Raw genomic sequence first — 24,995 nt, 5'->3', positions numbered from 1 at the left:
TATCAATTTACATTGGTTTATTGACTATGAACAGCAGTGACGCATTGCATCAAATGGATTTTCAGTGAAAATAATGAGTTAACTTCTCATTGAACACAGACAACTTAAGAGTTGATGGAAGAAATTGAGCTGTTAGCAACAGTGACTTCTTTATCCATTTCTTCCACAGAGGGCCTTTTACCAAAAGAAAGAACATGTCTAACATTTTGTTTTCATTATAGTTCTACAATTAGACTAAATGTTGAGTGACTTAAATTAAAAGGCAACAAAAGAAACCAATCAATCCACAAGAGTCTTGAACTCTTGACCTAATAGTTACAGTGCCTTGCGAAAGTATTCGGCCCCCTTGAACTTTGCGACCTTTTGCCACATTTCAGGCTTCAAACATAAATATATAAAACTGTATTTTTTTGTGGAGAATCAACAACAAGTGGGACACAATCATGAAGTGGAACGACATTTATTGGATATTTCTAACTTTTTTAACAAATCAAAAACTGAAAAATTGGGCGTGCAAAATTATTCAGCCCCCTTAAGTTAATACTTTGTAGCGCCACCTTTTGCTGCGATAACAGCTGTAAATCGCTTGGGGTATGTCTCTATCAGTTTTGCACATCGAGAGACTGACATTTTTTCCCATTCCTCCTTGCAAAACAGCTCGAGCTCAGTGAGGTTGGATGGAGAGCATTTGTGAACAGCAGTTTTCAGTTCTTTCCACAGATTCTCGATTGGATTCAGGTCTGGACTTTGACTTGGCCATTCTAACACCTGGATATGTTTATTTTTGAACCATTCCATTGTAGATTTTGCTTTATGTTTTGGATCATTGTCTTGTTGGAAGACAAATCTCCGTCCCAGTCTCAGGTCTTTTGCAGACTCCATCAGGTTTTCTTCCAGAATGGTCCTGTATTTGGCTCCCTCCATCTTCCCATTAATTTTAACCATCTTCCCTGTCCCTGCTGAAGAAAAGCAGGCCCAAACCATGATGCTGCCACCACCATGTTTGACAGTGGGGATAGGGTGTTCAGGGTGATGGGCTGTGTGGCTTTTACGCCAAACATAACGTTTTGCATTGTTGCCAAAAAGTTCAATTTTGGTTTCATCTGACCAGAGCACCTTCTTCCACATGTTTGGTGTCTCTCCCAGGTGGCTTGTGGCAAACTTTAAACAACACTTTTTATGGATATCTTTAAGAAATGGCTTTCTTCTTGCCACTCTTCCATAAAGGCCAGATTTGTGCAATATACGACTGATTGTTGTCCTATGGACAGAGTCTCCCACCTCAGGTGTAGATCTCTGCAGTTCATCCAGAGTGATCATGGGCCTCTTGGCTGCATCTCTGATCAGTCTTCTCCTTGTATGAGCTGAAAGTTTAGAGGGACGGCCAGGTCTTGGTAAATTTGCAGTGGTCTGATACTCCTTCCATTTCAATATTATCGCTTGCACAGTGCTCCTTGGGATGTTTAAAGCTTGGGAAATCTTTTTGTATCCTCATCCGGCTTTAAACTTCTTCACAACAGTATCTCGGACCTGCCTGGTGTGTTCCTTGTTCTTCATGATGCTCTCTGCGCTTTTAACGGACCTCTGAGACTATCAAGGTGCAGGTGCATTTATACGGAGACTTGATTACACACAGGTGGATTGTATTTATCATCATTAGTCATTTAGGTCAACATTGGATCATTCAGAGATCCTCACTGAACTTCTGGAGAGAGTTTGCTGCACTGAAAGTAAAGGGGCTGAATAATTTTGCACGCCCAATTTTTCAGTTTTTGATTTGTTAAAAAAGTTTGAAATATCCAATAAATGTCGTTCCACTTCATGATTGTGTCCCACTTGTTGTTGATTCTTCACAAAAAAATACAGTTTTATATCTTTGTGTTTGAAGCCTGAAATGTGGCAAAAGGTCGCAAAGTTCAAGGGGGCCGAATACTTTCGCAAGGCACTGTAATTGTACCACAAAAAATTGAACATTGTTATAGTACATTTCAGTGTCGCAAATAACTGTCTGTCCAATTTTGAGTGCAAATGTAAATAAAAGTGTAAAGTCGACAATACTCCATCCAAAATAATGTGCTCTCCTAAACCAGTCCTGGTTCTGTTTCATATGCCCTTCACACAGCACTGTGATTGTTTGCCAGGACTTCGTACTTGATGAGGTAGTAGGGGTAGCACTGGCTGCTGTCAAACACAACAAATACGGTAGGATGCTTCTGATCCGCACTGGAATCGTAGTGATGCCGTCCTGACTTAGTGGGGTTGGGGAGTCGAGGGGGACGGACATAGTCAGGCTTTACCCACAAGCACCTTAGCCAGGAACATGAACCCACAGTCTGTAAAGTCTCCCCCCGGCCCTCTGATGGAGTAGAGGCGGAACCGAAAAGCTTCACAGGTGAAGTGAACGCCACGGCCATAATGATTAGTGGTTTTCGCCACGCAAGGGTCGAAGTTCTGTCGGCAGATGTCCATGGCGGCGCTCTCGCATGTTCCATGGAATAGGTGTCTCTCCAGGACCACGCTACAATTGTCATGCGTGTCCTCCATGTGCTTCTTCTGCCTGGAAAACACAACACAACCCTCCATTGGAATCAATTTGATGTATTTTCGATGTATTTGAAGTTCCGAATGTTATGAGGAAAGTCTTACATTCTATACTTGTCTCAATGGAAGGTGTTCTGGACCTGCTGGTGATCTGGACCTGGCTCTCTGGCATGGTTCTGTGGAACAGGTCGTGAACCGTCCTGTAAACCAGCATCCCAGGAGGAACCTCCAGCATGGAAAAGGGGTTCCCTGGACTCAGGTTCTACATCGGTGGGTACCGGCAGCTGAAATTCTCCATAGGGTCCACCTCAAGACTGGGGAGGGTTACCTGTCCAACTGGGAGTGTCCTAGGAGATTCACATTGTCTTGTTAACACTAAAATTTATTTTCACATCTCAAGGCAATGAAAATAAAAGACAGTATGAACAACATCCACATTGAAATCCAATGCAACGTGTAATGGACTGCATGCTTGTACCTGAGGTGTTGTCTTAGGGAGTCTGGCGAGCGGAAGGTGAGTCTGCATCTGATACGGTGGGTGGAGTCTGATGAAGTTTCTCTCTGTAAGCATCTTGAGATTTACACAGGCCCAGTCTTTAGCCAGCCAGCAACTGTCCTGACCCTTACTAAGACAGTCCAGCATGAGCTCACGGTTCTCCTAGGTGGTACAGGGGAGGAGGATGAAGTCAGCCCCAAACCACAGATCTAGAAACAGATTTCCCTAGCCCTGAATTTAACCAGTAGACATTTGCTTAAATAGCTGATCCAGTATCCATTATTAGAGTCAATCTACTCCAAAGGAGTCATAGGTCACTTCAAAGGTCAGGACATGTTCTAGCAATCCATTTCATCTATCAAGGAAAGGAGGAGAGGAAAGCCATCTACAGACTGAGGGCTAAGAACAACTTCTCTAAACAAATGAAAATTGCTTTGTCAAAATTGAGATGGCCAGTAGGCTTTCACTTCCTCACACCAAACATGAAGTAAAATCCCCACAGTTTGGTGGGTGGGACACACTTCTCCATAGGCTTCCCAGCCATAGTCAGATTCCCAGAAGCGCCACTGTGTTGGGAAGTGAGGGTTCAGCTCTGGGCCAGTGGTGTTGGACAGCCTCCTGACTTGGCTGTACACAGTGGAATTCTCTACCATCAGTGAGACAAAGTTCAGGCAGAGTTGGTCCTTGAGAGTCCTAGAAGAAGAGCTGTCTGAGGGAGTAGTTATTTTCTTTCAAATGTAAATGATTATTAAGAGAGGAAAAACTTCCATTACTTCACATAATATTACCATTACCCATCAGACCTGGGTCAAATACTTCAGCTAGCCATTTTAAAAGGAACCAATGGAATAATCCTAAAGCTGCAAGCTCCAACCCCAAGTAATTAACCCAAGTCTTAACTATACCCACTCTGATAAGGTAGAAGTTGCCCCTTACCATTGATACAGGGTCAGACATTTTCTCATGGTTAGAAATCGGGATATAGGCCAGGGTCATCTGAAGATCTGTGGTGGGGGGCAACATCTATCTCGTGCCACTCACTCACCCATGTGTCAGGTAGACCCTTTCCTTATCAGGGTCACAGAACCAACGTTCTGCTTTCAGCTGGGAGCTGGGTTCCAGGCTGACCCATTCCGGGATGTCAGTCCTCTTCACCTGCCAGTGGAAGGGGTACTGCATGTGGTACAGGTGGCACCTCTCCCTCTTGGGGCAGTACCCCAGCAGGAAGTGATCACAGATCATATTGTTCTCATAGGACTGGGGGGGGGCAAGGAGTCTGGGGGTGGTATCATGGGGGCGGTATCATGGGGGCATGTTTCAGGCTTTGTGCCGGAAATTAGGTTGGCAGTTTTGGGCAAATTAGATTTAGGTGGAATGGAAGGCTTAGGTTTGGTTGAAGGGCAGGTGGGAGTCTTGGTGGAGGATCGAGTTTTGATGGAATAGGGCTGTGGACACTGGGCCAATGGCTGGTGTCTGTGCTGGGACCGTGTATATGGTCTCTGGGGCTGGGATCTCAGTTGGGGCTTGACATTAATGGTCACGGGTTGGACAGAGCCCCCAGGCTTGGGTACTCTGGGCTGCTTCTGCTGGGCACAGGAGGATTTAAGGCATTTAACCTTATGTGGACTGGAAGCCCTCTGGTTCATAGATATGTTTTTGGTTGTTGGAGCCATCTTTGGTTGCCGGACCTGCCTTGTTGTGGGAGACGTATTTGGTTGCCAGACCTGCCTGATTTTTGGAGACGTTTTTGGAGGTCGGACCTGCCTGGTGTTGAGTGGAGGCTGCTGGGAGGATGGAGCCATAGCTGTTTGGGGTCTCCTGGGATAAGCTCTGGTCTTAGGATGGTGGGGTGTCCTGCTTTGGGTATGGAGCCATGTGCTGGGCTGGTGGGAGTTGCCTGGCTGAGGGAGGACAGACATGGATCTGGGGTTTGACCGCTGGGCTATGGTCCCCCCCTTCCTTGGCAGATCACCTGATTGATGGTCTTCCATTAGGCCTGCTTCAATAAGAAACACACTGTCAAAATAGAAAATCATGCAATGGCGGTCATGAAGACATTTCATTTACAGTCGCATTGTTTTATTAAAATACAAAACTAAATTGAGAAAATTGCACTGTCAAAACAGGGATAGCTGTAGCTTTATGACGCACATCCATAAACACACATCCTCATGTTCCTAGGCAACCTCAAATAACACCACAATTAAATAGATGAGTAAGAACGCTAGCAAGCTTAACGTTACCTGACACGTTATCTACGCATAAACAATAAGTAGTAGCACAACAGCATCCATGCGCATTAATATTCACTCAATTCTAGCTACTGGGGGAAATTGTTTTGTTTACATAACATTGAGCGATGTAGTGTAGGCTAAAGTAGCCTACTACATAAAACAATAACACAAACAAATTATAGACATATTACAAACAACAACCTATACCAAATTTGTATCAAATCAACATCACGTGTCTGTCTTTCGGGCAGGTGTTATCAAAAAGACGAGATCCTTTTTGGGGGGTTGAAACGGCGGGAAATTGTCCGAAACAGGGTTGCAATTTCGGCAGTTTTTCTGAAATTGGGCTACATTGAAAACATTGTCGCGGTTGAAAATGTATTGGTTGCGGCCTACTTCTAAGTCACATCACGGCCACCATAGCATTTAACATAAATATATATATATTTCACCGTGACTGTCTGCTGCTGACAATCACTCAGTGAGGCAGGCTGTTGCTAAGAGAGCGAGTGGTGGGGCGGGCCTAAGCCTGCAGTTTATGTCGACCAGGTAGCAGGTCGGAAGTTTCCTAGTTCTGACAAGCATTTGAACGCTGCAAGAGTCCACTGTTTGGTCACGTGAGTGTGGAGACAGCGAAGCACGCGTGCAGGTCTTGGCAACTTTTAAACATTTTTGGCAAGTGATTCTCAACTTCGGGCTCTTTGGCCCTACATGCTTTGATTTGTCTAGAAATAATTTTGGATAATGGCTGCGATCGTACTATTCAGGAATTTATATATTTTTCTCAGACAGCCATAGACACATTTAATTTACATCACGTCATAAACATCAGTGTTAGTTGAAAATGAAATATCATACAACTAATTTATAACACGTCTTATACATTTGTACATTAACTTGCATTGAGTATTATTTTAGTGCTTTTTAAGGTTTTTCGAAAATTAATAATTCAACACAACGACTGAATGTATAAACTTGCCTTTGTGACAGCTGAAAACATTTATTTATCATAAAAAATAAGATATTTCCACCCAGCCTTTTTGAGCGATTATGATAACAACAATATGATTTCCCTATCTAAAATCAATCAATCAATGTAAATGATACATAATATACTAATTTACCTAAAAAATATGGGTGTGGTGGAAATTACATTTATGTATAAAAAAAAACGTATGAAAACAATATTTTATTGCAAACATTTTGAACAACAACCATTGTTAAACATTTCATTAATTAAAGACAAAGTAAAACTCCGAAAGTAGCCGATGGGCAGAGCTCACGGTAGTCTAAGGTTTTTGAGAGAGGTGTCATCCGCCCAGATTGCAGAGGGGTCATCCGCATAGAAGAGCTCAGAGAGCGAAGTGAAACGGCGTTATTTGTGGTATACCCAACTCAGGTGTGGAGGGTCACCTGCTTGTGAGAATCACCAAAGTGCAACTTTATTATAATTTGTTTTATTCAGTCAGATAAACACTCCAAACAGCCTATCCGAACACTCAGAGGCGTCTTCATGGTCCTAAAGCACACCGCTGACATATTTTGTTTCACATTCCAATGATAAAACTGGAGGGGAACAAAAATGCAATTTCAGAATGTGGGGGAGACATCCCCAGCAAAAGTTGCACCCGAGTTCTATGCAAAGTCGATATGCACGATGATCTCCTCTTTCTGCAGATTCTCTTTTAATTCTCTCAGTTTGGAATATTGGTGTCGAATGTTGTACACGTGTTTCCCTAACTTCTCTTTCAATCCTTTGGAGAAGTCCTCCAGTAGAATATGCAGTGTGCCACACACCTTTTCACCGTCAAATGTACAGTGAACTTCTCCACGTTTCCCTCTTTGTTTTCCCTTCTCTCTCTCTTCAGCTTCGTTTTTCCACTCAAACCACCATGTCTGCTCACCAGCATCAAACAATAAACAATAAAATCCTTCTCAAGTTCTTTAGAGTTCCCTTCATTTTCTGTTATGTATTTGTCTTTGGGGAATATTGTCTCTCCATTTTCTTCATCTGTTGATCATACCTTTTTTTTGTATTTCTCAGTTTTCCGTCAAGCTTTATCAAGTTTGACATTTGTCATGCAAAGATCCCTATGTTTTTAAGTGACTTCTTCCAACCTTTTTCCTTCCAACAAGTATTCGACTTCTCATTCCTGTTGCAGATGATGAGGAAGGGGTAACAGGATATGCATCAGGGGCAGGTATGTTAGGGGCAGGTATGATGGCCTCATGTTCTGGCTGCAAGTCCTCTGGTGACTAAGGTGTTGTGTTGCCTGATAGGTAGGTCTCCATTGCAACTCTTTAAAGTCTGTCTTCTATTCCATTGGTTGCATTTCCATTGCCATCTCTTGCTTATTTGTTCTCGCTTTGTAAGCTCAGAGAGATTTCACTTCTCCCTTCTCCCAGTATCTCTCCCTGAACTTTTTGCAGATGTTCCTGGTATCATATAGGATCATGTTTTATTTTGTTTCTTTCTGTGACCTCTGTGCTGTTTCATGTGGCATCTTCTAAAAACCAAGAAAATTGCAAATGGTCTGGGTAGCCATTTGACTAGATGTTCAGGAGTCTTATGGCTTGGGGTAGAAGCTGTTCAGAAGCCTCTTGGACCTAGACTTGATGCTCCGGTACCACATGCCATGCGGTAGCAGAGACAATAGTCTATGACTAGGGTGGCTGGAGTCTTTGACAACTTTTAAGGCCTTCCTCTGACACTGCCTGGTATAGAGGTCCTGGATAGCAGGAAGCTTGGCCCCAGAGATGTACTGGGCTGTACGCACTACCTTCTGTAGTGCCCTGCGGTCGGAAGCCGTGCAGTTGCCATACCAGGCAGTGATGCAACCAGTAAGGATGCTCTCGATGGTGCAGCTGTAGAACCTTTTGAGGATCTGAGGACCCATGCCAAATATTTTCAGTCTCCTGAGGGGGAATAGGTTTTGTCGTGCCCTCTTCACGGCTGTCTTGGTGTGATTGGACCATGTTAGTTTGTTGGTGATGTGGACACCAAGGAATTTGAAGCTCTCAACCTGCTCCACTGCAGCCCTGTCGATGGGAATGGACGTGCTCGGTCCTCCTTTTCCTGTAGTCCACAATCATCTCCTTTGTCTTGATAACGTTGAGGGAGAGGTTGTTATCCTGGCACCACACGGCCAGGTCTCTGACATCCTCCCTATAGACTGTCTCATCGTTGTCGGTGATCAGGCCTACAGCTGTTGTGTCATCAGCAAATTTAATGATGGTGTTGGAGTCGTTCCTGGCCATGCAGGCATGAGTAAACAGGTTGTACAGGAGGGTACTGAGCGCACACACACCTGACGGGCCCCTGTGTTGAGGATTAGCATGGTGGATGTGTTGTTACCTACCTTTACAACCCGGGGGCAGCCCGTCAGGAAGTCCAGGATCCAGTTGCAGAGGGAGGTGTTTAGTCACAGGGTCCTTAGCTTATTGATGAGTTTTGAGGGCACTATGGTGTTGAATGCTGAGCTGTAGTCAATGAATAGCGTTCTCACATAGGTATTCCTTTTTCCTTTTGGTGGGAAAGGGCAGTGTGGAGTGCAGTAGAGATCAAATCATCTGTGGTTCTGTTGGGGCGGTATGCAAATTATGGTGGGTCTAGGGTTTCTGGGATAATAGTGTTGATGTGAGCCATGACCAGCCTTTCAACGCATTTCATGGCTACAGACGTGAGTGCTGCGGGTCGGTTACCTTAGTGTTCTTGGGCACAGGAACTATGGTGGTCTGCTTAAAACATGTTGGTATTACAGACTCGGACAGAGAGAGGTTGGAAATGTCAGTGAAGACACTTGCCAGTTTGTCAGCGCATGCTCGCAGTATACGTCATGGTAATCCATCTGGCCCTGCGGCCTTATGAATGGTAACCTGTTTAAAGGTCTTTCTCACGTCGGCTGTGGAGAGCGTGATCACAAAGTCTTCCGGAACAGCTGATATTCTCTTGCATGTTTCAGTGTTATTTACCTCGAAGCGAGCATAGAAGTAGTTTAGCTCGTCTGGTAGGTTCATGTCACTGGGCAGCTCTCGGCTCTGCTGCCCTTTGTAGTCTGTAATGGTTTGCAAGCCCTGCCACATCCGACGAGCGTCAGAGCCGGTGTAGTTCGATCCGCTCTTAGTCCTGTATTGACGCTTTGCCTGTTTGATGGTTCGTCGGGGGACATTGCGGGACTTCTTATCAGCTTCCGGGTTAGAGTCCCGCTCCTTGAAAGAGACAGCTCAAGCCTTTAGCTCAGTGCGGATGCTGCCTGTAATCCATGGCTTCTAGTTGGGGTATGTATGTACGGTCACTGTGGGGATGACGTCATCGATGATGAAGCCAATGACTGATGTGGTGTTCTCCTCAATGCCATCGGAGGAATCCCGGAACATGTTCCACTCCGTGCTAGCAAAACAGTCCTGTAGCTTTTCATCTGCTTCCTCTGACCACTTTTTTTTATTGATCTAGTCACTGGTGCTTCCTGCTTTAATTTTTGCTTGTAAACTGGAATCAGGAGGATAGAATTATGGTCAGATTTTCCAAATGGAGGGTGAGGGAGAGCTTTGTATGCCTCTCTGTGTGTGGAGTATAGGTGGTATATCTTTTTCCTCTGGTTGCACAATGAACATGCTGATAGAAATTTGTTAAAATGGATTTAAGTTTCCCTGCATTAAAGGCCCTGGCTACTAGGAGCGCCGCCTCTGGGTGAGCGTTTTCTTGTTTGCTTCTGGCGGAATACAGCTCATTCAATGCTGTCTTAGTGCCAGCCTCTGACTGTGGTGGTATGTAAACAGCGACAAAGAATACAGATGAAAACTCTCTCAGCAGGTAGTGTGGTCTCAAATCAAATCGTATTGGTCACATACAATTGGTTAGCAGATGTTAATGCGAGTGTAGTGAAATTCTTGTGCTTCTAGGTCCGACTATGCAGTAATATCTAACAAGTAATCTAACAAATTCACAACAACTACCTTATACACACAAATACACACAATGTAAAGGGATGAATAAGAATATTTGCATATAAATATATGGATGAGCGATGGCGTGCGGCACAGGCAAGATGCAGTAGATGGTGTAGAATACAGTATATACAGTGGGGAGAACAAGTATTTGATACACTGCCGATTTTGCAAGTTTTCCTACTTACAAAGCACGTAGAGGTCTATAATTTTTATCATAGGTACACTTCAACTGTGAGAGACCGAATCTTAAACAAAAATCCAGAAAATCACATTTTTAAGTAATTAATTTGCATTTTATTGCATGACATAAGTATTTGATACATCAGAAAAGCAGAACTTAATATTTGTTATAGAAACCTTTGCTTGCAATTACAGAGATCATACGTTTCCTGTAGTTCTTGACCAGGTTTGCACACACTGCAGCAGGGATTTTGGCCCACTCCTCCATACAGACCTTCTCCAGATCCTTCAGGTTTCGGGGCTGTCACTGGGCAATACAGACTTTCAGCTCCCTCCAAAGAGTTTCTATTGGGTTCAGGTCTGGAGACTGGCTGGGCCACTCCAGGACCTTGAGATGCTTCTTACGGAGCCACTCCTTAGTTGCCCTGGCTGTGTGTTTCGGGTTGTTGTCATGCTGGAAGACCCAGCCACGACCCATCTTCAATGCTCTTACTGAGGGAAGGAGGTTGTTGGCCAAGATCTCGTGATACATGGCCCCATCCATCCTCCCCTCAAAACGGTGCAGTCGTCCTGTCCCCTTTGCAGAAAAGCATCCCCAAATAATGATGTTTCCACCTCCATGCTTCACAGTTGGGATGGTGTTTTTGGTGTTCTACTCATCCTTCTTCTTCCTCCAAACACGGCGAGTGGAGTTTAGACCAAAAAGCTATATTTTTGTCTCATCAGACCACATGACCTTCTCCCATTCCTCCTCTGGATCATCCAGATGGTCATTGGCAAACTTCAGACGGGCCTGGACATGCGCTGGCTTGCGCTGCAGGATTTTAATCCATGACGGCGTAGTGTGTTACTAATGGTTTTCTTTGAGACTGTGGTCCCAGCTCTCTTCAGGTCATTGACCAGGTCCTGCCGTGTAGTTCTGGTCTGATCCCTCACCTTCCTCATGATCATTGATGCCCCACGAGGCAAGATCTTGCATGGAGCCCCAGACCGAGGCTGATTGACCGTCATCTTGAACTTCTTCCATTTTCTAATAATTGCGCCAACAGTTGTTGTCTTCTCACCATGCTGCTTGCCTATTGTCCTGTAGCCCATCCCAGCCTTATGCAGGTCTACAATTTTATCCCTGATGTCCTTACACCCTCTCTGGTCTTGGCCATTGTGGAGAGGTTGGAGTCTGTTTGATTGAGTGTGTGGACAGTTGTCTTTTATACAGGTAACAAGTTCAAATAGGTGCAGTTAATACAGGTAATGAGTGGAGAACAGGAGGGCTTCTTAAAGAAAAACTAACAGGTCTGTGAGAGACGGAATTCTTACTGGTTGGTAGGTGATCAAATACTTATGTCATGCAATAAAATGCAAATTAATTACTTAAAAATCATACAATGGGATTTTCTGGATTTTTAGATTCCGTCTCTCACAGTTGAAGTGTACCTATGATAAAAATGACAGACCTCTACATTCTTTGTAAGTAGGAAAACCTGCAAAATCGGCAGTGTGTCAAATACTTGTTCTCCCCACTGTATATATGAGATGAGTAATGTAGGATGTGTAAACATTCTTTTAAAGTGGTGTTATTTAAAGTGACTAGTGATACCTTTTATTATGTCTCTTTATTTAAGTGGCTAGAGTTGAGTCAGTATGTTGGCAGCAGCCTCTCTATGTTAGTGATGACTGTTTAACAGTCTGATGGCCTTGAGATAGAAGCTGTTTTTCAGTCTCTCGGTCCCAGCGTTGATGCACCTGTACTGACCTCGCCTTCTGGATGATAGTGGGGTGAACAGGCAGTGGCTCGGGTGGTTGTTGTCCTTGATGATCTTTTTGGCCTTCCTGTGACATCGGGTGGTGTAGGTGTCCTGGAGGGCAGGTAGTTTGCCACCGGTTGATGCGTTGTGCAGACCACACTACCTTCTGGAGAGCCTTGCGGTTGAGGGCGGTGCAATTGCCGTACCAGGCGGTGATACAGCCCGACAGGATGCTCTCGATTGTGCATCTGTTTCAGCCTCCTGAGGTTGAAGTGGCGCTGTTACGCCTTCTTCACCACGTTCAGTTTGTCCGTGATTTCAGTTTGTCCGTGATGTGTACGTGATGTGTATGCCGAGGAACTTGTAACTTTCCACCTTCTCCACTACTGTCCCATTGATGTGGATGGGGGGTGCTCCCTCTGTTGTTTCCTTAAGTCCACGATCATCTCCTTTGTTTTGTTGATGTTGAGTGAGTGGTTATTTTCCTGACACCACACTCCGAGGGCCCTCACCTCTTCTCTGTAGGCTGTCTCGTTGTTGTTGGTAATCAGGCCTACCACTGTAGTGTCGTTTGCAAACTTGATGATTTAGTTGGAAGCGTGCATGGCCACGCAGTCATGGGTGAACAGGGAGTACAGGAGAGGGCTGAGAACGCACCCTTGTGGGGCCCCAGTGTTGAGGATCAGCGGGGTGGAGATGTTGTTTCCTACCTTCACCACCAGGGGGCGGCCCGTCAGAAAGTCCAGGACCCAGTTGCACAGGGCGGGGTTGAGACCCAGGGTCTCGAGCTTAATGATGAGTTTGGAGGGTACTATGTTGTTAAATGCTGAGCTGTAGTCAACAAACAGCATTCTTACATAGGTATTCCTCTTGTCCATATGGGATAGGGCAGTGTGCAGTGTAATGGCGATTGCATCATCAGTGGACCTACTGGGGCAGTAAGCAAATTGGAGTGGGTCTAGGGTATCAGGTAGGGTGGAGGGGATATGATCCTTGACTAGTCTCTCAAAGCAATTCATGATGACAGGAGTGAGTGCAATGGGGCGACAGTAATTCAGTTCAGTTACCTTATCTTTTTTGGGAACAGGAACAATGGTGGCCATCTTGAAGCATGTGGGGACAACAGACTGGGATAGGGATTGGTTGAATATGTCCGTGAACACACCAGCCAGCTGGTCTGAGCATTCTCTGAGGACGCGGTAAGGGATGCCGCGTCCCTTCACAGAGTTTGCGCTGTTCTGTGAAGGGAGTAGTACACAGCGTTTGTACAAGATCTTCAGTTGCTTGGCAATTTCCTGCATGGAATAGCTTTAATTTCTCAGAACAAGAATAGACTGATCCATTTCAGAAGAAAGTGCTTTGTTTCTGGCCATTTTGAGCCTGTAATCGAACCCATAAATGCTGATACTCAACTGGTCTAAAGAAGACCCATTTTATTGCTTCTTTAATCAGAACAACAGTTTTCAGCTGTGCTAACATAATTGCAAAAGGGTTTTCTAATGATCAATAAGCCTTTTCAAATAATAAACTCTAAAAGAGTGCAGTGTATAAAGTCAGAACATCTGCTGTCTCAGCCACTGCCTGTCTCCAAGGGTGTACCCCAAGACTCGATCCTAGGCCCCACACTCTTCTCAATTTACATCAACAACATAGATCAGGCAGTAGGAAGCTCTCTCATCCATTTATATGCAGATGATAGTCTTATACTTAGCTGGCCCCTCCTCGGATTTTGTGTTAAACGCTCTACAACAAAGCGTTCTTAGTGTCCAACAAGCTTTCTCTGTCCTTAACCTTGTTCTGAACACCTCCAAAACAAAGGGCATGTGGTTTGGTAAAAAGAATGCCCCGTTTAAAGCTTGAGCTAGTTACCTCATACAAGTACTTGGGAGTATGGCTGGACGGTACACTGTCCTTCTTTCAGCACATATCAAAGCTGCAGGCTTTAGTTAAATCTAGACTTGGTTTCCTCAATCGTAATCGCTCCTCTTTCACCCCAGCTGCCAAACTAACCCTGATTCAGATGACCATCTTACCCATGATAGATTACGGAGACGTAATTTATAGATTGGCAGGTAAGTGTGCTCTCGACCGGCTAGATGTTCTTTACCATTCGGCAATCAGATTTGCATCCAATGCTCCTTATAGGACACATCACTGTACTCTATACTCCTCTGTAAGCTGGTCATCTCTGTATACCCATTGCAAGATCCACTGGTTGATGCTTATTTATAAAACCCTTTTAGGCCTCACACCCCCCTATCTGAGATACCTACTGCAGCCCTCAACCTCCTCACACAACACCCGTTCTGCCAGTCACATTCTGTTAAAAAGTCCCCAAAGCACACACATCCCTGGGTCGCTCATCTTTTCAATTCACTGCATCTAGCGACTGAAACAAGCTGCAACAAACACTCAAACTGGACAGTTTTATCTCAATCTCTTCATTCAAAGACTCAATCATGGACACCCTTACTGACAGTTGTGGTTGCTTTGCGTGATGTATTGTTGTCTCTACCTTCTAGCCCTTTGTGCTGTTGTCTGCCCAATAATGTTTGTAACCTTTTTTGTGCTGCTACAATGTTGTTGTTATGTTGTGTTGCTACCATGCTGTGTTGTCATGTGTTGCTGCATTGTCTTAGGTCTCTCTTTATGTAGTGTTGTATCTCTTGTCGGGATGTGTGTTTTGTCCTATATTTTTATTTAATTTATTTATATTTTTAATCCCAGCCCCAGTCCCCGCAGTAGGCCTTTTGGTCGGCCATCATTGTAAATAATAATTTGTTCTTAACGGAGTTGCCTTGTTGACTTGTCTGATATACCACGGCTGTCAGCCAATCATGATTCAGTCATCTTCTCCTCCAGTCCTAAAGTGCTAAAGGGTGTGTAGGTGTTTGTTTTAGCCCAGCACTAACACACCTTGATTCAACTAATCATCAAGACTTGGGACAATACTGTTCTATCTAATACATTATCTGTCTTGTCTGACTATTCAAGAAAATAAGATGCTGCTGAACCGGAAGCAAATAGCACCACCCTGTGGTTGTGTAGCAAATGGCCGTGATTGAATCTGTATCTTACCTTTATTTAACTAGGCAAGTCAGTTAAGAACAAATTCTTTGCCCATTTTTCCCAGCGATCCCACCACTACTCCGTCAGAGGGTTGAAGGGAGATGAAGACACAGGGTTCCTTGCTAAGGTGATTGTGGGTAAAACCTGCTTAGGCAGGATGGACTACGTCCGTCCCCCTCGAATCTGACACCGAACCAGGTCAGGATGGGATCACTATGATTCCTGTATTATTTTTGTTGTGTATGAGAGCAGCCAGTGCTATCCTTCTACTAAATCATCAAGTAGTAAGTCCAGGCAAACAATGACAGTGCTGTGTGAAGGGCCTAGAAACCAACCAGGACTAGTTTATGAGGGCACATACAATATATATACAAAAGTATGTGGGCACCCCTTCAAATGAGTTGATTCGGCTATTTCAGCAACACTCATTACTGACAAGTTTATTAAATGGAGCACACAGCCATGCAATCTCCATAGATAAACATTGGCAGTACAATGGCCTTATTGAAGATCTCAGTGATTTTTAACGTAGCACCGTCACAGGATTCCACCTTTCCAACAAGAGAGTTCGTAAGATTTCTGCCCTGCTGTTATTGCTGTTATTGTAAAGTGGAAACGTCTAGGAGCATCAATGGCTCAGCCGCGAAGTGGTAGGCCACACAAGTTTACAGAACGGGCCGCCGAGTGCTGAAGCATGTAGTCGAGTGCTGAAGCGTCTACTGTCCTGTAGGTTTTCAGTCCAAGGATGGTAGATCTCCAGGAAGAGGGTTGGGCAGCCCTGGTGTAGCGGGTAAAAATCGTCTGTCCTGGGTTGCAACACTCATTACCGAGTTCCAAACTGCCTCTGGAAGCAACATCAGCACAATAACTGTTTGTTGGGAGCTTCATGAAATGATCAACATGTGCAATGCCAAGTGTCGGATGGAGTGGTGTAAAGCTTGCCTCCATTTGACTCTGGAGCAGTGGAAACGCGTTCTCTGGAGTAATGAATCACGCTTCACCATCTGGCAGTCCGATGGACAAATCTAGGTTTGGTGGATGCCAGGAGAACACTACCTGCCCGAATGCATAGTGCCAATTGTAAAGTTTGGTGGATGAGGAATAATGGTCTGGGGCTCTTTTTCATGGTTCAGGCCAGGCCCCTTAGTTCCAGTGAAGGGTAATCTTAACGCTACAGCATACATTCTAGACAATTCTGTGCTCCCAACTTTGTGGCAACAGTTAGGGGAAGGCCCTTTCCTGTTTTAGCATGACAATGCCACCATGCACAAAGCGAGGTCCATACAGAAATGGTTTGTCAGGATCGGTGTGGAAGAACTTGACTGGCCTGAACAGAGCCCTGACCTCAACCTCATAGAACACCTGTGGGATGAATTGGAACAGCGACTGCGAGCCAGGCCTAATTGCCCAACATCAGTGCCCGACCTCACTAATGCTCTTGTGGCTGAATGGAAGCAAATCCCCGCAGCAATGTTCAAACATTTAGTGGAAAGCCTTCCCAGAAGAGTAGAGGCTGTCATAGCAGCAAGGGGGGGAGCAACGATTTTGAAATTAAATGTTCCACAACAGGTGTCCACATTCTTTTGGTCATGTAGTGTATGAGATGGAGCATCTAGTTTAATTCACTTGTTATTTTCTGCCACACTAGAATATGTAAATGATAATCAACTAGGGGCTATTTGTTCTGTGGAAAATAATGAACGTCGGGGAAGATGTGTTCCATAACTCCCTAGCGGAGTGAGCTAACCTTCCACTGCATTGCATTTTTTTCCAGAGAATGCATAGCGCCCCGAATTGATTACCCCTTTTATTACGCGGCTATAACTTAGCACATTTACCAGTAGAAATGTGTTCATTTGCCGGTAGAAATATGTTCCAGATTCACTGAAGCAGCTAGTAAGTTTAGTAGATAGCGACAGTAGTTGCCTTGGTAAACAAACAAACAGACTTGCTAGTTTAGCTAACCAAACCATTTGTACTAGCTTGCTATTATGAAAGTCGAATTCAGCAATGCCAGTAATATTTCCAATTCGACTTTTGCTTTCAAAAGCAGCTAAACATAGAACATGTAAGAATGAACTACAGCCATTGAATTCTACTGTACAAATATAACCTTTGATTATAGGGAAAAAATGCACGTTTTAAAATGCCATTCAAGTCAATCAGAAACGAGTATACAACAACGCCATGGTATAAACTTAATTAATTATACTGTAATTGTAATAATGTATAATAAACTCTGGCACATTTAGCACCAAGTCCAAATGTTCATTCTTTTAAACGACATTTTCCTGACCTAAAACAAAATATATTCTGAAAAGAATTAATCAATGCCTTGAGTAAGAGACATTTTCTTGGTAAAAGGTGCAAAAGGCCCTCTGTGTGAGGAAGACAGAGATAAAGAAGCCAAACTGAGTTTAACACCGGTTGAGATGCTAACTGCTCAGTTCCTTGCACCATTTATGTTAACTTGTGTCTGTGTTCAATGAGGAGTAATAATCTTCTGAGTCTTTGTTTAATTTAGTGTGCTTTTTCTACAAAAATACGGGCTCTTTTGCATAACATTCTAATTATGTAGGGTATAACGATCTATTCCTGTTACAGTCCATGGCAAGTAGAAAGATAAAAGTTCTAGATTAAAATATGAATTTAAGTTGTCATAGAAAGATGGTTAGAAATATTGAGTTGTGAATTCAATGTAGTCAACAGTTACCATTTTGGAGAGTGCATAATCTATTGCTCTCATCTGCCTCCAGCAATAAGGGAATTAGTGAATATGGACAGGAAAACAAACCATCAACATAAATCAGTCCAACTTTATTTTAATAATAGCTCAAAATAGAATTTAATACATCTCAATCCTATTTGAAAGAGAAGTGGCACACTGGGTAGGAAAACAAGGTAATGTTATGTAAAGGCAATAGGATAGAAGAATAACGCAAGGTGACAGGAAGCCGATGGAATTAGGCGGAGTGAGAAAGGGCTGGTCACATTAACCACTTAGATTTACAAAACCTCAAAGAAGGCAGGGATAGGCTACAATAAAATGACACTTTTTGGAAAATGCCTGTCCCCTTGTGTAAGTGAAGAATACTTCTCTCCTGTAATAGTCCATTTATTTTCTCTATGGCAAGTACCACAGTTTGAGTGTCCTCTTTATACAAACTCAAACCATGTCAATGTGTAGGCCTATGCATACAGTGCACTCGGAAAGTATTCAGACCCCTTCCCTTTTTCCACATTTTGTGGAAAATGTCCGCATCAGTCTATACACAATACCCCATAATGACAAAACAAAAACAGACACTTTTGATAATATATTCTACATAAGGTCCCACAGTTAACAGTGCACGTCAGAGCAAAAACCAAGCCATGAGGTTGAAGAAATTGTCCGTAGAACTCTGAGACAGGATTGTGTCAAGGCACAGATCTGGAGCGTTGACGTGACAGTCCCCAAGAACAAAGCGGCCTCTATCATTCTTAAAGGGAAGAAGTTTGGAACCACCAAGACTCTTCCTAGAGCTGACCGCCTGGCCAAATTGAGCAATCGGGGACACCAGAGTTCCTCTGCAGAGATGGGATAAACTTCCAGAAGGACAACCATCTCTGCAGCACTCCACCAATCAGGCCTTAATGGTGGCCAGACCAAAGTCACTCCTCAGTATAAGGCACATGGGGAGTTTCTCCCATTCTTCTCTGCAGATTCTCTCAGCCTGCTTGGAGTTTGCCAAAAGGCACCTAAAGGACTCTCAGGCCATGAGAAACAAGATTCTCTGGTCTGATGAAACCAACTCTTTGGCCTGAATGCCAAGAATCACGTCTGAAGGAAACCTTGTACCATCCCTACAGTGAAGCATGATAGTGGCAGCATCATGCTGCGGGGATGTTTTTCAACAGCAGGGACTGGGAGAGTAGTCTGGATCGAGGGAAAGATGAATGGAGCAAAGTACAGAGAGATCCTTGATGAAAACCTGCTCCAGAGCACTCATGTACTCAGATTGGGGTGAAGGTTCACCTTCCAACAGGACAACGAGCCTAAGCAGACAGCCAAGACAATGCAGGAGTGGCTTCGTGACAAGTCTCTGAATGTCCTGGCCCGGACTTGAACCCCATCGAATATCTCTGGAGAGAAAATAGCTGAGCAGCAACTCTCCCCATCCAACCCAACAGAGCCTGAGAGAATTCTCAGAGAAGAATGGGAGAAACTCCCCACATACAGGTGTGCCAAGCTTGTAGCAATTACAGACTCAAGGCTGTAGGTGCTTCAACAATTTTTTTTATTTTTTATTTTACCTTTATTCTACAAGGCAAGTCAGTTAAGAACAAATTCTTATTTTCAATGACGGCCTAGGAACAGTGGGTTAACTGCCTGTTCAGGGGCAGAACGACAGATTTGTACCTTGTCAGCTCGGGGATTCGAACTTGCAACCTTTCAACGCTCTAACCACTAGGCTACCCTGTCGCCCCAAAGTACTGAGTAAAGGGTCTGAATACTTATGTAAATGTCATATTTCAGTTGTTGTTTTAATACCTTTTTAAAACTTTCTAAAAAGCTGTTTTTGTTTTGTCATTATGGAGTATTGTGTGTAGATTGATTAGAGAAAAAAACAGTTTCATCAATTTTAGAACAAGGCTGTAACATAACAAAATGTGAAAAAAGTCAAGGGGTCTTAATACTTTCCAAATGTACTATATATATAAAATATTTACGTATCTGACTGTACAACACTGTCGTATGTACTGCCACTGTGTCATATGTCCTATTTACAGGCCCCAATGCTCCCAACCACTCCCACAAGCATCTCCAGATTCAGCCCTAACATGTCCCAACTGCGGCAGGACATGTGCCTCCTGGATTGGGCTTCACAACCACCTACAACCGCAAACCCGCCAAGAGTGGTAGCCATATCTATCCTATAAATCATCCCTGGAAGCGATGTTATCTTTGGAAACGATGTACTGCAAGTATGTGTGTATGTTGTTATGTGTATAATATCATTCATTATTTATATAGCTAGGCTTTACTCATATGTGTGCTGCTCCTCATGCTTGCTGTCTTGACCCTTTCCCTCATGTGACCTCCCTTCCCTCAAAACCCTCTTCTTTAACCCCTATCCTCTACCCTCCAACATCTGTTGCCTCAACCCCTTCCCTGGCCCCTGCACCCCTACAGTCACACTGTGAGTGTCGGCCCCCAGTGTGTTCTCAGCCACACAGGTGTACAGACCCGAATCCCGGGATGTCACCATGACGATCTCCAATGTTCCCTCTGGCAGGAGCCGGTAGGCAGGGGAGGAGAGGAGGGGGGGAGAGGAAGGAGTGAGGCTGGAAAAGAGGACAGAGGCATTACCAGATGCTGGGCTGGGTAAGTGGGAATGGTAAGAGGAGTAGTTGGATGTCTGGCTGGATGCAGGCTTGGAGTTGAGGCTGGAGATAGGCTTGGAGTAGGGTCTGGATGCAGGCTTGGAGTAGGGTCTGGATGCAGGCTTGGAGTAGGGTCTGGATACAGGCTTGGAGTAGGGTCTGGATGCAGGCTTGGAGTAGGGTCTGGATGCAGGCTTGGAGAAGGGTCTGGATGCAGGCTTGGAGAAGGGTCTGGATGCAGGCTTGGAGAAGGGTCTGGATGCAGGCTTGGAGAAGGGTCTGGATGCAGGCTTGGAGAAGGGTCTGGATGCAGGCTTGGAGAAGGGTCTGGATGCAGGCTTGGAGAAGGGTCTGGATGCAGGCTTGGAGTAGGGTCTGGATGCAGGTTTGGAGTTGAGGCTGGATCGAGGCTTGAAGTAGGGTCTGGATGCAGGCTTGGAGTAGGGTCTGGATGCAGGCTTGGAGAAGGGTCTGGATGCAGGCTTGGAGTAGTGTCTGGATGCAGGCTTGTGGCTGTGGGTGTTGTTGGATGATCCCAGTCTCTGTCCAGAAGGAGTGACCCAGTAGATTGTGGGCTGAGGCTCTGCCAGGGCGCGACAGTGCAGGGCCAGCCTCTCCCCCTCTCTCACCCCCACGTAGGGGGGGAGGATGCCAGGGGGGATGAGGGGGAGGCAGGAGGCTGACATCTCTGTGATTGACACCTCCCTCACCCTGCGAGCCCTCAGCTCTGGAGGCTCAGAACACAATGTGGCCTGGGGCTGGATAAACCTCACAGCCTGTGGCATCTGTGTATCTGTGTGTGCGTCAGCATCTGTGTGAGGGTGCTCCTCAGCCACCCAGCGAAACAGGCAGTCACAGCGGAGGGGGTTGGAGTGCAGGCTGACCTCCCTCAGTCTGGGCAGAGACAGGACAGTGTGTTGGTGCAGAGCAGTCAGAGCGTTGGAGTTCAGCATCAGGCTCTCGAGCCTGCCCAGCTGGAAGAAGGCCTGGGGGTGGATGTAGGACAGCCGGGGGTTGTTGGTGATCTCCAACTTGGTGAGCTCAGGCAGGTTCTCCATGGCTGCCCTCTCGATGGCCACCAGCTCCTCCATGTTGTTCAGACCCAGCTCTGTCAGGTGGACCAGGTCCCTGAAGTCCCCTGTCTGAACCAGACTCAGACGGTTCTTATTCAGGTCCAGGAACTTCAGGCCTGGGAGCCTCCTCAGAGCCTGTGTGGGGACAGTGGTGAGGAGGTTGTCGTAGAAGGACAGGCTCTCCAGGCTGTCCAGCCCCTCCAGGGCCCTCTCAGGCAACCCTTTCAGCCCCATGCCCCCCAGCACCAGGCTGCGTAGAGACGCCAGCGCCTGGAAGCCCCGTTCAGGGAGGACCTCCACTGGGTTTCCCCCCAGCATCAGCACCTGGAGGCAGGGCAGGGTGGTGAACCAGAGGGGGTCAATTGAGGTCAGGTGGTTGTTGTTGAGGTGCAGGCGCAGCAGGGAGCCCAAGCCAGAGAAGGCTCTAGGAGCCAGGGAGGCCAGCTGGTTGTGGCTGAGGAAGAGCTCCTGTAGGGCAGGCAGGGAAGAGAAGGCGGCAGGGGGCAGGGACCGGAGCTGGTTCTCCTCCATGTGCAAGGAGAGTAGGGAGCGCAGGGAGGGAGTCTGGGGCTGGGTTGAGGTTAGTGTCCTAACACTGCTGAAGCGGTTCTGAGACAGATCCAGCTCTGTGAGGTTGGGGAGTGTCTGTAACAGTGGTGTCTCCATGGCAGACAGCAGGTTACTCTGCAGACAGAGGGTGTGTGTGTCTAGGGGGAGAGGGGAGGGGAGCTGGGTCAGGAACAGGTTGTTACAGTCCACAGTTGGAACCTCGCAGGACAATGACTGGGGGGAAAACCAGGGCTTGATCTGACACACACACCCTGCCGGGCAGGAGACGCTCCATGGCAGGGAATGGACCACTAGTGCACTGGACACACACACCCACACACACAGGACCAGCTGCCTCTGCAGTAGGACCATTGACACCCTCAGCATCCTCACAGCAGAGAGGAGTTGATTCAGAGGAGTCGATTCAGTGGTGGCAATTCGATTGAGGTGACTCAAGTGTTGTTGCCAAGTTACAGCGCTGTAGGTATCTGCTGTTGCCAGGTTACAATGTCATAGGAATCTAAAGTGTTGTGGACTGTCTAGGTGATGGTCTCCGTGGTCAGACGGTCGCTGTCACATTGTGGCGACAGGTGTACTGGGCATGGCTCTGTACACACTAAGGAGACCTGGCAGAGAGAGAGAAGGAGTGAGCGAGAGCGGTGGAGAGAGACGGGGAAGATAATGTGTTAAGGACAGGTTTTGTAACACATTTAGATAGCCAGAGGACAGGTTGAGAGAGTACCTCCTGTTCTATCAACTCTCAACCATTCCATTTGATTTCCAGTCTCTTTTCATATGCAATGGATTACATTTGATTTGATTTTTATTATTTATTTACTTAATATTTAATATTTGTGCGTGTGAAGTGTGCACTGATGACGACCAGTCACCACCTGGTGGCAGTGTTTACCAGTTAAGATAACAGAGGAAGTCTGAAATAAAACACATACACACACTCACACAATGGAAAGAAAGGGGTAGAGAGACTACTAGACCATGTGTCAAGGAAATGAGAGGAAGAGGAATATATCAAAAGGAGATAGAGGAGATGAGGATACCTAGTCAGTTGTCCAAATGAATGTATTCAACTGAAATGTGTCTTCTGCATTTAACCCAACTCCTCTGAATCAGAGAGGTGTGAGGGGCTGCCTTAATTGACATCCACATCTTCGGCGCCCAGGGAACAGTGGGAACAGTGCCTTGTTCATGGGCAGAACTACACATTTTTACTTTGTCAGCTCGGGGATTCAATTCAACAACCTTTTGATTACTGATCCAACACTCTATCCACACCTGCTGGTGGGAGAGGATGAAAGGAGGAAGAGGAGGAAAGGTGTGAGAGGAGGAAAGGTGTGAGAGGAGGAAAGGTGGGAGAGGAGGAAAGGTGGGCGAGGAGGAAAGGAGAAGACTAGAGGAGGTTGTCTGGCTGTAGCTGAGACTGCAGTAGGAGGGATAAAGGAGTAATCTGCAGTGGAACTAAGCTATCTGTACTAACAGACAGAGGGAGATGGAGGTATGGGAGAGAGTGAGAGCAAAGAAAATGGAATGACAGGGATAAAAGAGAGGCAGGGTTAGAGAGAGGGTGCTGGATGCTGATGCCTCGATCGCTTCAATACACACAAACATGCGGGCACACACACACACACAAAAACACGACAGAGTCTGAGCAGTTAGCACAAATGAGATGACACCACTGTGGCACATCACAGATGGCACTCTTCTCCTTCTACTGCTCTGATTCTGTGTGTGTGTGTGTGTGTGTGTGTGTGCGCGTGTGTCCATGTGTTTACCTCAGTGCCAGTGTATCTGTGTCTAACCCAGACATATGTCCAAGCGAACACAAACACACACATTTGCATCTCACAAAAAAATAATCCTTACCATCGAATGAACAATAATCCTTACCATCGAATGAACAATAATCCTTACCATCGAATGAGTACGGTTGACTGCATGCATCTCTCGATCCGTCCTCTTTCCTTCTGTCCCTCTTTTCCTATCCCACAATCTTTTCAGAGTTGTTTTTCTCCAGGAATGTTCAGTCAGCTTGTCTTTGTCTCGCTTTGTCAATGGCTTGCTCCACAATAAATCATCCTTCCTCTCTCTCCCCTTAAAACATATGTGTTTCCCATTCTGTATTTCTCTCTTTTTTAAATATTCCTCCTTTTCTCTCTCTGAGGCTGTGGGGAGATCTCTACAGGATGAATCTGCGCTCTCCCCAACCCCACTGTATCTCAGTCAGTATGTGTGAGCCTCTCTCTCTCTCTCTCTCTCTCTGTCTCTCTCTCTGTCTCTTTCTCTCAGTAGCCAGTTGTCTTGAGCAGGAAAGCCAAAGATGATTTAATCTGAGTTTCTGTCCCTCTCTACTCCCCCCTCTCTCTCCAAATAAAAAAATATTTTAATACCTCTGAATTGCAGGCTCAGTGAGTTTCCATTTGGCTCACTGGTTTGCTTTTTAAAAGCTGTCTAGTGGAGCATAGTGCTGGCGACATAGAGAATGAACTATTAAAACCAAAAAAGCTTTCAGAGACATCAGCATCTCTTCCGTGCAGAGGAAGAATCCTGGTAGCTATTGTATAAACTTTAATGCACTGTGTGTGTGTGTGTGTGTGTGTGTGTGTGTGTGTGTGTGTGTGTGTGTGTGTGTGTGTGTGTGTGTGTGTGTGTGTGTAAAGCGGCGGATTCCATCTCCCCTTTCTCTCCAACCGTTCCACATCTCCTTCTCTCCCCATATCTTCTCCCTCTCCCTTCTGCATGTGTATAAAAGAAAATGACTGTGTGTTTGTGTCACTGT

The 24,995-nt window shown here is 45.5% G+C and overlaps 1 protein-coding gene across 1 annotated transcript; it reads right to left on the bottom strand.

The window, feature by feature from the left end:
- Positions 1 to 18,013: 18,013 nt before the first annotated feature.
- LOC109866980 (leucine-rich repeat neuronal protein 2-like) lies at positions 18,014 to 24,653 on the bottom strand. The gene is made up of 2 exons (XM_031801221.1): positions 24,131 to 24,653; positions 18,014 to 22,827 (listed from the first exon to the last, which is right to left on the bottom strand). Exon 2 carries the CDS (start codon positions 22,586 to 22,588, stop codon positions 20,327 to 20,329), a length of 2,262 nt encoding a protein of 753 aa, XP_031657081.1. The 5' UTR covers positions 22,589 to 22,827; positions 24,131 to 24,653; the 3' UTR covers positions 18,014 to 20,326.
- Positions 24,654 to 24,995: the final 342 nt, after the last annotated feature.

Source organism: Oncorhynchus kisutch, linkage group LG22 (genome assembly GCF_002021735.2).
Source record: "Oncorhynchus kisutch isolate 150728-3 linkage group LG22, Okis_V2, whole genome shotgun sequence".
NCBI lineage: Eukaryota > Metazoa > Chordata > Actinopteri > Salmoniformes > Salmonidae > Oncorhynchus > Oncorhynchus kisutch.
Note: the sequence above shows the minus strand (reverse complement) of the source record. Positions and strands in the feature narration are given on the sequence as shown.